Below are 10,425 nucleotides of genomic sequence, written 5' to 3'. Positions count from 1 at the left end.
GTGTGAGAGAGAGAGGAAGAGTGTGTGCCAGTGTCTTTGTGTGAATATGTATTCTGTGAGTATGTGTGTGTGAAGTTGTCCTAAAGCATAAACCTGGAAATATTCTCAGATGAACTTTTCCAGTCTAGCCAGCAGATTCAGTGCACAGTGCAAAACTGGTACATTGGTGAGTGTGTCAGTGTGTGTCCATACGTAGTGCGTCCTGGCAGAACCGGCAGGTGAACAGAAACTTTCCATTATTGAGTGGCATTTTCTGAGTAGAAAACATTTGTGGAGAGCCACGATTGAAATCTCCCATTTTTGGAAATATCACCTTGAGCGAGCCTCAGGACAAATGTGTCATAAGAATGCTGTCTACCTAGCCTGACAATGTCATACTCATAATTCTAGTCAGAATATGAGTCTGATATCGCTCCATTGGGCTGTGATTATGGGGCGTGTTTCAACCGAACCAGGAGAAAAAATGCCTCTTCGCTCAATTGGTTACCTACAACCAATCAGAACAACGTAGTATGTGACCAGGGGCAGCTGATACATTAGACTTTTACCGGATCCCATAGGAAGGAAGGCAAAAACATCTTTTCGATTGACAAATGCCTTAATCGCGTTTCTCTGTTCCTCTTTCAAAATGAATGCACTGTCAATGTCTAAATGGACTCGAATCTATGCATTTCAGCTCTCCAGCGGCAGCCATGTTTGTTGAAAACGAATTCAACTCGTGTGTTGGTGACGTGGTTGGTTACGTTACTGTTGATCATCTGTCCATCATCGTATAAAGCCTGCCTTAACAATTTGATTGGTACGGCCAATATCTGTCCGCAGATAATTTCTCCTCAATGGAGTAATGCCAGACCGAACTTCCCAACCAAAAAATGTGTGGGCAGGGCTAAGTTCGGTCTGGTATCCAGGCTACTGTCTACCTAGTGTGCATTCTAACTTCATTGTTAACACAGCATTTTAGGGAGAGTTACAGTCGTCTGATACAGAAAAGAAAACTGCAAGGGACATACTGCAAGCTTATGTTCAGGACCTATTATCTAGAGTGCATAGAAATGTCTGCAGCTTGAGATGACTGTACTGCTGAACTTTGGTGCTATGTACACACACACACACACACACACACACACACACACACACACACCCCCCCCCCACACACACACACACACACACACACACACACACACACGCACAAACATACCTAGTGCGGTCACACACTCCGCTTTCTGCTCCTGGGTCCCAGGACCACATATTCCATCCTGTGGGGTGCAGGGCACCTGTGACGTCACACGCCACGTGAAACAGGAAGTGGGTTCGTCACAGGGCACGGCCTCCGTCAGGTGTGGGCAGCTCTCTGTGACTCCACCAATCCCTCTCAGCCCAGACCGCCTCCGCAGATGAAACCCTTTTGTTGGAGAGAAATTTGTGTGAGCGAGCATATGTGTATATGTGGAACCAGTTTGTTTATAGCCTGTGTGTGTGTGTGTGTGTGTGTGTGTGTGTGTGTGTGTGTGTGTGTGTGTGTGCATGTAAGGGAGCGTCTGTGTGCGTGTAAGGGAGCATCTGTGTGCGTGTGTATATTTAGTCACACAACACTGAACTTAGAAACAGAAGGAGGGAAAGTGAATAACTACAGGAAAACAATGTTAATAAGAAAGTAACAGATGGAGAGAGTTTTAATGACATACAAAAGACAGAGAAAGAGAGAGAAGGAGAGAGGGAGAGAGAGAGAGAGAGAGAAAGAGAGAGAGAGACAGGGAGAGGATGAAAGAGAGAGAGAGAGAGACAGAGAGAGTGAGACTACATAGGAAGGGAAAGAGAGAATAGCTGAGAGATTTGAATCATACTTTATGTGAGTGTGAGAGAAGATGTAGATGGCAGTATGTCCTGCGTGCTTGAAGTGTATATATGTGTGTGTGTGTGTGTGTGTGTGTGTGTGTGTGTGTGTGTGTGTGTGTGTGTGTGCATGTGTGTGAGAGAGATGAAGAGCTCTGTTGTTGCTGAGATGCTGGGAAGATCCAACTGCCGTGTCTTTGGCACTCAGGCAAAAGGGGGAACTGCCAGAGCCCATCACACACAAACACTCACTCTCTATCTCTCACACACACACACACACACATACATATACATACATACACAATCACATTATTTCCCCTTGAGAGCCCAGCAGAGGTGAAGCGGAGGGCAAATGTGTGTATGTGTGTGTGTGTGTGTGTGTGAGAGAGAGAGAGAGAGAGAGAGAGAATGTGTGTGTGTGTGTGTGTGTGTGTGTGTGTGTGTGTGTGTGTGTGTGTGTGTGTCTGTGTGTGTGTGTGCATGTACTAAAGCACACATCATCTTGCAAGACATTTCTGTGTTCTTTTGAGTGAGTGTGGTGTAACCCTAGGTAAAATCCACTAGACACTGTTTTTAAGAGCTTTGTTTGTGTGAGACAATAAGAGTTTTTTGTTTATTTTTTTACGTGGTTTATGGTCAAGGTGTTATTTTGGTTACCTTATTGTTTTGTTGTGTAATTTGGGAGAGAGTTGGCTGTGGTCCTTTAGCCAGTGGTCTCTGTGTGTGTGGGTGGAGTTGCACTATTTTAGACAATGGTGTGGATGAATGTCATGTTGACCAGATACTGCTGGGTTAGTGTGTTGTGTTTTTTCCTCTGACCTCTCTTTCCCTGTAACTCAGTGCACTCATCAGGCATACAGGGCCCCCATTCTGACCAATCAGAGAGCAAGCAGTGCTCAGGGCAAGGGGTGAAGCAAATTTGCACCAATGAGGGAAGGGGACTGGAACACAAGTCCCGCCTCACTGGCCGCAGTTCTGTAACAATGAAGAATAGATCGAGGACAGAGATGATAGAAGAAAGATAAGACAGCAGAAAAACAAAATGGTTTAGAGTTGACAAGGCTAATGGTAGTCAGATATTTGGCGTAACATACATATCTACAGCAGAAAAGTTTTTCACTGGAGGGAGATAAATGTGATTTGAATCCACCCTCTCACTTCACTTCACCTCACCGATTACCATTTAAATTAAAATGCAGAAAAGTACGCAAAGCATTTAATCCTCCCCCACTCTTCTCTAAGACAAGACATCCTCATACATTACTGAAAAGCAATCCAATTCCCCCCACAGAAACAATTTTCTTCTCTTAAAAATGTAGTTTTTTTCCCTAACAGCTTTCATATTGATGCATGCTCAGATTGAGCCAGCAGAACACGACTATGTATTTTGTTTAGAAACAAATAAGCCTGATGTCACCCTAAATTAAAAAGTCAATCTCCGGGTATATTGAAGTCTTACATCTACATTACTGGAGCACTCGTGTAGAGCTGTGTGATTGCTCGTTGGCCGGCGTGCTTACTGTGTGAGGGTGAAGTGCTGTCGTCCAAGCGAACGCAGTACACCTCCCTGGTTTGAATGCCACCTCCGCACAGGAAGCTGGCATTGCCATGGCGATAGTCCTGCTGACCGAGGAGAGGAAGGATGTGGCACCTGCCCCAGTCTGACACCAGCCACTGGTAGCTGGGGGAGCAGCCAACAGACAACAACACAAACACAACACATTCACACACACACGCGCACACACACACACACACACACACACACACACACACACACACACACACACACACACACACACACACACACATCAGAAACACACATCATCATAACAAATAAACACATGGGTCATCACCCATGATGATGATATGATGTTTTCTTTTTTTGTTTTTATCATGTTTCATGTGCTGTACCTTGGGCACATTGGAAGTAGGTCTCCGATGAGATTACAAGCCTGTCTTTCCTCCAGGGCAGGACATTCCTTTCCTTCACCAATCAGAAGCCCTTTAATATGACGCTTCCTGGTCCTGTAGCCAGGTGATTGGTCCACCGTGCGGCAGGTTTTGGAGCATGGGCTCCATTCTGACCAATCAAATACCTCACAGTCTCTGGGCATCACACATGAGCGGAAGTTCACAGGGGCGTTGTCATGATCACAGAGGCTTGGAAGAGAGCATGCAAAAACACATGTGTTATTACATATTATTACATTAGACTGGTTATTACTGTATGTAAGGGATAATGTATGGTCTGCAAGGCACTGTTGAGAAATATATCCCAGGACAGAGGACCCTGATGTACAGTGGAGGGGTCTTGTATCGTCCTGAAGGGATTTATTTTTCAAGCAGCAGAGTATACATTATCCCGCTTATAATACGGTTGCTGCCAAAAAGACATTCCTCCAAAATAGTATTTTTAAAATTGATTTGGTTGATGTTCGTGCCTTCTGCTGAGAAATAATAGTTCTTCACGCAAATGGAGATTTAAGTTTCAGGTATTACTTGCTGACTTCAAGTTACAATTAATTAAAATTACGATAAGTGAACGGTCTACTTCAGGGTCCGGGATCCAGAACTTGTGTCGTCTTGGAAGGAAATTCTAGGAGTGAAAAGAGCGTGATGCCAGAACCGACAGGGAGTGAAGGGAGTGAGTAGGTTATGTGAAAGACAGGTGCTTGGGATCAGTCAACTACTGGGGAAGGTGAGTGCCAGGTGTGTGGGATCAGTACTGATTGTGATTGTGACTAAAGTGCAGCTGGGAGTGTGAATGAGCTGTAGCGGAGGTTTGTGAAGCCCAATTTATGGTCGGCTATAATACCAGGTGCTGTAAACATTTTCTTTTTTTTAATTAAGTGCACAAGAGGATCCAAGATGGCAGAACTCTTGTCTAAACTTGTAAACCTGTCAACAACATCATCATCAAAGGAAAACAAATCTACTGCATCATGTTGCCTTGATCATTTCTGCTTTCTCAACATTTTCATTTTAACAGTGTGGAAGAGTGTCAGAGAGAAGTAGCACGTAGGAAGATGCCTTTTCAATGGTTTTGGGACACACAACACTCTCACTGCAGACACCTCAATTAGTTCACAGCTCAAGGTGCAAATAGGAACACAAAATGTTGTTAAGCACTGTGTTAAACTTATTGGACCTTGGCGGCCAGCACTCTGATGTGTAGAAGACACCTATCTGATTTGGTACGGTAGCTGGCAGTTGCTGTGCAGCAGTGTTGTGCACCTCATTATTTCATCATCAGATCATCAGGCCCTCCACTCAATTGTTGAAACTGGAAATGTTTCTGTTTCAGAATATTCTTAATGGCCATTGACTGCTACCCCCCCCCCAATGTTCTGTTGCTCTTGTAGATGGGCTTAGTGAGAAGTGTACGAGGTGAGAGAAAAAAGGACCATTGGTTTGGTTTGAGTTGTCACTGCAGTATATAGTGTATAGCTTATACAGCATACTGAGTGCACAGATATCAGTGCAGTACTATAAGGAGGTTGAGGAAGTCTGAGGCATAGAGAAACAGCTGTATTCCTATGAGGTTTCTTTATTTAATGCATTTAACAAAACTAGCACTAGCACCACTATACTAACAATACCTACAGTGATCAAATTAATGGGTTCTCATTGTGTTCACAACCCGTGCTTTTGTGAAAATATTACAGATCAGTAGCATAATTAACAAAAGAGGATAATGGCCATTTAATCAGGTCCATGTCGATGATTAATTAGATTTGTGTTGGTGATAAGTTTGAAGCGATTTCACTTGCTAATTAGGTTGCTAATTAAACATCCAGGGTGAGCATCAGAACTCAGGTGGGAAATTTTAATTTCCAAAATCCGTCAGTTAATAAGATTAAAGTTCTATTTGCGGAGATTAAACACAAATGTTGATTAATCTGCGCTTGGACACCTCCTCAAAGTTTCCGGAACTGGCAGTTAAAAGCTCCTCTCACTTGTTTACAAAGGATTTCAAATTGTTGGATTGGAAAGTGTTTATTTCAACTTCTTCCTTTTTGAGCTTTATCACTGTGTTTCGCAAATTGTTGTACTTGTTTAAAAAAATTGGCATTTTTTCATGTTTCAAAGCAAGAGAGAGGAGAGAGAACATGTCTTGGAAAGGAAAAAAAATAAGCTTGGCGAGATCAAAGATTTGCACATCGCTGTTTGACAGCACTGCAAAAGAACTCTTAGCAGCATTAAAGTTAATATTCAGAACACAGATTATGTGGCATGTTCCCGGTGAAGAGTATATTCTAGAAGAGGTGTTCTCAGAGATCTTCGTGCTTTGGTCACGCAGAGAAGTTGTAGACGCGCAGAAATAGCGGTGGAGATTTAGCGAAATCGTGAAACATTATTGAGAGATGAAAGCACCCCTAGTGTGGTGCTTACACTAATCTCCTAATCCCTAAGGGATCAGTCCTGTCAGGCACAAGCACCTGTAGTCGCGCTTGAGACCACAAACTGTCCTTCAAAGGGGAACGAGGAGTGCTTGTGCTCTGTGGCACTACAGAAAGCATTGTGCTTTCCTTGTTAATGAAGGAGACAACAAGACAACAATAACTTCACTCTGTGATTCTGTAGGTGTGCTGAGACAATCACTGTGTACTGATCTGAGGGATTGCTGTGCAGAGAGTGGTGTGTTTCAGATTTGATGATACTGCAGTATCTGGGGCTGACACACACACACACACACACACACACACACACACACACACACACACACACACACAGGCACATACAAAAAGTTTCTCTAACACACCCACTCACAGGTACAGGAGCTTTAAAGTATAAGAGTGCACACACACCTCCTGTAAGACAGAGACCTGTAAACAGGATAGACTCCAACATGCCGTGAGCGGCAGGGCATTTTATAGACCTGATAAGAAACCATTAGCAGAGAGAGAGCCCAGGGGATGCTATGACTTATTCATATGCTCACACTTTCACTGTGATAGGTGCCTCACTAACACACTCACACATTCACTGTGATAGGTGCCTCACTAACACACTCACACACACACACACACACACACACACACACCACAAACCTGAGCCTGTGTTTCATTAGGGGACGTCAGCGAGGGGCAAGACACACACATCGCTGGCTGTGAAATAAAACTCTTAAACGCTGTGTGTCTCCGATAAAAATGCACTGGAACACAGAGCTCAGCCTAGTCTACTCCTACAGACGGATCCACTCCACACTAAGTAGAAGGATGAGCATGGCCAGGTGTATCAGGAGCGCTAATATCACCATTATAATAAAATTATATTTACATAACCGTGCCATGAAAAAGGCAGATTTACAGTTAAGGATTTCTGCACATCTTGCACGCGGTTTAAGTACAAACCCCCCCCTAAGCTTTAAATGGGTAACAGGAAAATGGATATAATGTGACAGACTACACCAGGTTGCCTCTTCAGGGTGTTAATTAAAAATGAACGTGTTTTAAAATAATGGTATAAGTGTAATTTGGGTGGATGGATGGATAAATGCATGCATGGATGAACGTTTGTAAATTATTTATTATTATACAACAGTTAGATCTGGTTGAACGATATCTTAATTTCTAATTGGACTAAAGGCATTCCATGAGAGAGGGTATCCTGGAACAACCTTGCTCAGACTTTTCGTCGCTAGTAATCACGCTGCCTTAGATATACTTAACTGTTGAATTGTACAACGTGTACATTCCATTCAATCAAAGTGACAGAGCAGAAGAGCATGCAGCGATTTTTAAACGTTACAAAATGTTTTAAATGGGATCAAATTGAGCTAGGGGAATGTGCAAATTAACATGTAATGTAAACACAGGTGAGTGTGCAATGTGTGCAAAAAATAGCCTTTCTGACTCGGCTTGGCTGCAGAGTGAGTATTTGTTACTTGGCAACACTTGAGGCCACAAAAGAAACGAATGGAATCACCTGGTGTCTTCAAACTCAATTAGTCAGTAGTAGAGCAGTTGTACAAAAGCAATATAACACCTGTTCATGGGGCTGGTAAAGGTTATCCACTCATGAGGATCAAGGATATTCACTCAGAGGCCATATCGCTTAAATCTCTGTTTTAGAGGGATGGTCATAAAGTGGCCAAATATGCACAAAACTGATGGACAATTTCAAGTACTGAAGAGGGAGACGCATTCATCACCTTTCAAACGCAGTGATAGACAACACAGGACATGTCAGTATCACCAAGCCTCCAAAGAGGATGTCACAGGCACATTTGCACACTCTCCATCAGTGTGAATTTCTCTCTCATTCACACACACACACACAAACAAACAATTGTACCTAAAACTTTTTTTTCTCTCTCCTTCACACAAATGGATGAGATGGATCTGAACTCACCTCAGCATTACGTTCTTGCCATCGCTCCGCGTGCATCGCACCTGTCGTGTCTGATACCCGATGTTGACGTCCGATGACTCTCCACTTCCCTGATGAAGATGATGGTGGTGGTGGTGATGGTTCAGTCGGAAGATGCTCTCTGTGTGCCTCCTCACAATCACCGAGCTCTGGGCCTCTTCTGACCTCTTGACCTCTGTCCTACCCGATGGGTCGGCACTGAAGTCTACCCGAGTCCTGCCGCTGGCCAACACAGCCCTGACCCGACACTCACTCCACGGCCCCGCCCACAGGCTGTAGCTGTGCTCCTGTTGGTCAGGCAGGCAGGGGGGCGGGGCGTTGCCGTGGTGACAATGCCGCGTCTGGGTCAATGGAGGGCACTCGTCCCCCCCATAGAGGGGCGTAGCCAGGACCTTCCTTGTGCGGTACTGGAGTGGGGCCGAGCCACAGCTCTGACTCCGGCAGGCCGACCAATGGGAGAAGTCAGAGAGAACGCAGTTGATTGGGCAGGGCAGCAAGCACGCCTGCTCAATGGATGGGCATGGGGAGAAGGCTTCGCACACGCGCGCGTTGGCCGCCGCCTCTCTGTCGGCGCGCCTGGCACACATCACGTGCCTCCTCTGTACCCCGCGCTGGGCCGTCACACACGCTGGGGGCGACGGAGTGGAGGTGGAGGAGGAGGCGGCGGGGCTGCAGGGTCCCCACGGCGACAGCTGCCACTCGAAGAGTGTGCTGTGCCACTCGCACGCGCGCACGCAAGCGCGCTGCGGAGACGGCCGCTCCGCCGCTGCCGCGCAGTTGGACGGGTGTGTGGTCCAGCCGTCGGAGTGAGCGCACCACACGGCCCGGGACTGAGTGCCAGCTGAGCCGCACGCCTCCGCCACACACACACCCCACATTCCTGCAGAGAGAGAGAGAGAGAGTTAGGGAAGGAGAGCGACAGAGATAGAGACAGAAAAAAAAGTGTGAGAGAAAGAGAGACAGACAGAAAAAAGTGTGAAAAGAACAGAGGAGACAAGGAAAGGAGAGAGACGGTGTCGATGTTATAGGTTTTTGTCTTCATACCCTATGCACAGTAGCGAGGGATGAGAGAAGGTGTGAAAGGAGAAAGACAGATTTGGGCACACTGGTATTCTTTTCAGCCCCTGAAATGAAACTGCAAAAAATAGGAGGAAGCCAAAAAAAAAAACAGAACTGAACTGAACTGAAAAAAAAGACAACATTGGAACTGCGGAAGAAAAACATAAGTGAGAGAGACTGAAAGGAAAGAGAAGAGAAAAATAGAGAGAAATAAAATAGATTTGGAAAGAACCCCAGTAGCACCCTATTTATGGAAAATCAGTAAAGACAGAATATGTATGAGGCCCCACCCACTGTGAAGTCACCTTGGCTCAGGACAGTAATGACTACCTAAATGGCAGCTCATTTCACTGAAATTAAGGCCAATTACTCTCTCATTATCACTAACGAGCTCTCTCAACATTACCAAACATCAGAACAAACTGCTCTGGATGATGGTTCCAAAATATGGTAAAAAAAAAAATCATACAACGTACAAACACAAACACACACACACACACACTCACACTCATATCACAATGACACTATGTGTGTGGAGGATGTAAAGATTGTATTTCTTTAAAACAGGCTTTTATTTGTGAGGATGAAAGGACCGTTTGACGCCTGGTTTGACACAGAAGGCATCACAGAACTCCCTCATATGAAACACTTCTTCCCACAAAGGATTGGGATAGTGTGTTCCCAGATGAGTTGTCACTGTGCAGACTACCGTGCTACATGCAGGCTTACGTTATCTTTTTTTTCACTCAGTGAGTCACTCTGCTCTGTACACACACGCACACGCACACGCACACGCACACACACACACACACACACACACACACACACACACACACACACACACACACCACAAACAGTGAGAGTGCATGCACATGACCATATTGGGAGAGGAGGGAGTGCTCCCTTGGCACGCGTGTCACATTCCGTCACCGTGGCGATGTGATGGGGTCACACAGGGGTCAATAGAGACATAGGACCAAAGACGGGGAGAACTTCACTTTGTGTATTTGTGTGTGTGTGTGTGTGTGTGTGTGTGTGTGTGTGTGTGTGTGTGTGTGTGTGTGTTTCGTGGAAAGCTTTCATCTGTAAAATCAACCATGTGGCCCAGCTTGAAATTGACATGCACACACTTGCATGCATGCACACACACACACACATTAC

At 45.2% G+C, this 10,425-nt stretch overlaps 1 protein-coding gene across 1 annotated transcript in view; it reads right to left on the bottom strand.

Moving 5' to 3' along the window:
• LOC116217877 (thrombospondin type-1 domain-containing protein 7B-like) overlaps window positions 1-9,760 on the bottom strand; it is a 46,551-nt gene extending 36,791 nt beyond the window's left edge. Inside the window, 4 exon segments of the mRNA XM_042702957.1 lie at window positions 1,199-1,402; window positions 3,395-3,514; window positions 3,740-3,993; window positions 8,188-9,760. Coding sequence (XP_042558891.1) covers window positions 1,199-1,402; window positions 3,395-3,514; window positions 3,740-3,993; window positions 8,188-9,083 — 1,474 coding nt within the window. The 5' untranslated portion in view covers window positions 9,084-9,760.
• Window positions 9,761-10,425: the final 665 nt, after the last annotated feature.

This window comes from Clupea harengus, chromosome 21, assembly GCF_900700415.2.
Source record: "Clupea harengus chromosome 21, Ch_v2.0.2, whole genome shotgun sequence".
In the NCBI taxonomy this organism is placed as follows: Eukaryota; Metazoa; Chordata; class Actinopteri; order Clupeiformes; family Clupeidae; genus Clupea; species Clupea harengus.
Note: the sequence above shows the minus strand (reverse complement) of the source record. Positions and strands in the feature narration are given on the sequence as shown.